At 35.2% G+C, this 2,599-nt stretch overlaps 1 protein-coding gene across 1 annotated transcript in view; it reads left to right on the top strand.

Moving 5' to 3' along the window:
• Positions 1-49: 49 nt before the first annotated feature.
• LOC103797213 (autophagy-related protein 2 homolog B-like) overlaps positions 50-2,599 on the top strand; it is a gene marked incomplete at both ends in the record, with an annotated part of 2,733 nt that continues 183 nt past the window's right edge. Inside the window, 4 exons of the mRNA XM_009069410.1 lie at positions 50-242; positions 384-526; positions 1,742-1,899; positions 2,152-2,324. Of these exons, the coding sequence (XP_009067658.1) occupies positions 50-242; positions 384-526; positions 1,742-1,899; positions 2,152-2,324 (667 nt within the window). The remainder of the gene's footprint in view (positions 243-383; positions 527-1,741; positions 1,900-2,151; positions 2,325-2,599) is intronic.

Genomic DNA, 2,599 nt, shown 5'->3' with positions numbered 1-2,599 from the left:
ATTATAAGCATCTCTAATGGCTTATTCTGCATAATTTCTCCAATGTCAGGATTGTATTGAAAATAAATCCTCTGGCTGTGCACTCTATTCTGGAAAGGATAGCAGCTGAGGAGGAAGAAGGTGATAATAATTTTCAAGAGGAAGAAGAAGGAGGGTCTCATTCTTTGAAGGATGTCTGTGATATTAGAAGACCAGAGCCTTCTCCTTTTTCTTCTCGTAGGGTCATGTTTGAAAATGAAGAGGTAGTATAAAATTTTGTTCTTGCTTTGTGCTTATGGTAGACGAAATTAATACATTCTCACTACTTTATATGCATCATCTGGCTTCCACTTTTGGCAGTTTTTTTTAACTTAAGAATTTTTTTTTTTTCATTTTTCTTTCAGATGGTGATGCCAGGAGATGTAGTTGAAATGACTGAGTTTCAGGATAAAACAATTAGCAATTCTCATTATGTACTGGAACTCATGTTACCAAACATTCACTTAACATTACCAAACAAAAGCTTTTATGAAAAACTATACAACAGGCAAGTATGAGAATTGTTGTGCATGGTTAGCCTGACCTGTACTTGGAGTTCTGTATTCACTGTTGATAAAGCAATTGAATGAGCAGGTGTAGCAGAAACTCATTTGTATAGTTTATTTAAGAACTTAAAATGCTATGTAAATATTTTTCCAAGTTAACCTCAGAGACACCATTGTGTCATGTATCCAACTGGTGCCATAACAGCCATCTGCTGAAGTGTTTGGCAGATTTTGTGAACAAAGGGTAAAGCTAAATAAGTCTCTTGCTTGCAGTGAATACTTTGTTCAGCTCTCTGTTTGCCATGTTTCATTTTGCTCTATTTCTGATTTCTCTTTTATAGATGGATCATTGTACTTCAAAAACTGTTGCACTCAATTTTATTCTTGCCATCTAAAAATCTGGAGTTAACAAGGCAGTTGGGGAAAAAACTCTAACAACCCAATTTTATTCTTGCCATCTAAAAATCTAGAGTTAACAAGGCAGTTGGGGAAAAATCTCTAACAACGCAGTTTTGTTAGCCTTACAGAGGCTTATGAAAATGTAGAGAAAGCAAACCAAATTTAGAGATGTGTGTTCAGCATTTATTTCTGTTAGTTTTCTGTCTGAAAAATGACAAAATGCTACTAGATGAAATCAGCTGAAAAATAGGTACTGACCTATTTTAGCCTGTAACAGGTATTACTTTACTCCCAGAGTAAAGTATTTTCCACTTCCAAGGTGGCAAAGCTGAACCTTCCATTGAACATTTTGCTGGAATGACTGTCACATCTTTCTTTACCCTGACAGACACACTCACCTGAAAGCAAAAGAACTAATGTTTCCTGCAACTTGGCTGAAAATTGATGTGATCAAAACAGAGTTTTTTCACCCCTCTCCAACCTACTGAGCTAATATGTACCTTCCTGTAGAGGCTTTTGTTCCACTGTCAAATGTTAGACTTTGATTTGTGCATACCATAATTAGAGAATAAAAGTTACTTTCATTATTTATTGCTTTTACTCATGGATATATTATTCCTTTTTGTGCAGTTACTTTCATTATTTATTGCTTTTACGCATGGATATATTATTCTTTTTTGTGATCTTGAACTTTTTTTCTCTTTCTTGTTTATGGAAACTGTTACATGAAGTCTGCAAAGGAAATATGCTTGACTGACTTAATATAAAGTGGGAATATAGGCACATATTTTGTGTAATGATAATGTTTTTCTTCCTAGGATCAGCAATGACTTATTGTTGTGGGAACCCACAGCTCCATCTCCTGTAGAAACGTTTGAAAACCTTTCTTATGGTGTTGGACTATCCGTGGCCAGCCAGCTCATCAACACTTTCAGTAAAGACAGCTTTAGTCAATTTAAATCTGCAGTTCAATATGGTAATACACTTAATTAATCATCTAGAACTATGGTGATTCAGAAATGTAATTGGCTAAAGTGATTAAGCTGTTAGTGGAAAGATTTTGTAAATTTGTGAGAAAACTGAAACCAAGAAGAAAAAACTTATTATACTCAATTAAACAGTAATCTAAGTGTGAAATTGAATTGCACTACAAATGAAAAAACAAGGAGTTATTGGCATAATATGTGTACTAGCTAGAGAATGAGTTGTTTTTCATTTTATCTGTTAGATGATGAGAGTGGATCTGAGGAAGAAACACTACAGTATTATTCCACTGTTGATCCAAACTATCGATCACGCAGGAGGAAAAAACTTGACTCTCAGAATAAGAACTCACAAAGCTTCCTGTCTGTTCTGCTCAATGTGACACATGGATTAGTGTCAATATTCACAGATGTAAAGGTGAGGCACCAGGGCTGGAGAAAGCTCTTTGTTGTTTTGACCATGGGATCCCCTTTGCACTGTGTGTTCTTATTTGGAAGGAACAAGTGTTTTTAACAGTAATTCTGTAATCCTCATACTACTATGCTGTAACTAGTCAATACTGCAACACAGTATTTTGGCAATTCTGTTCACTTTGCTTCGCATGAAAATAAACTTCAAGCAGGAAAACATGTATTGGTAACAAGTATTAATGTTAGTTTAGGCTGTCTAACTGCAGCCAGCTCAGTCAGCAA

This window comes from Acanthisitta chloris, unplaced genomic scaffold (genome assembly GCF_000695815.1).
Source record: "Acanthisitta chloris isolate BGI_N310 unplaced genomic scaffold, ASM69581v1 scaffold41052, whole genome shotgun sequence".
NCBI classification, from domain to species: Eukaryota; Metazoa; Chordata; class Aves; order Passeriformes; family Acanthisittidae; genus Acanthisitta; species Acanthisitta chloris.
The sequence above is the reverse complement of the archived record's forward strand: the minus strand, read 5'-3'. Positions and strand labels throughout refer to the sequence as shown.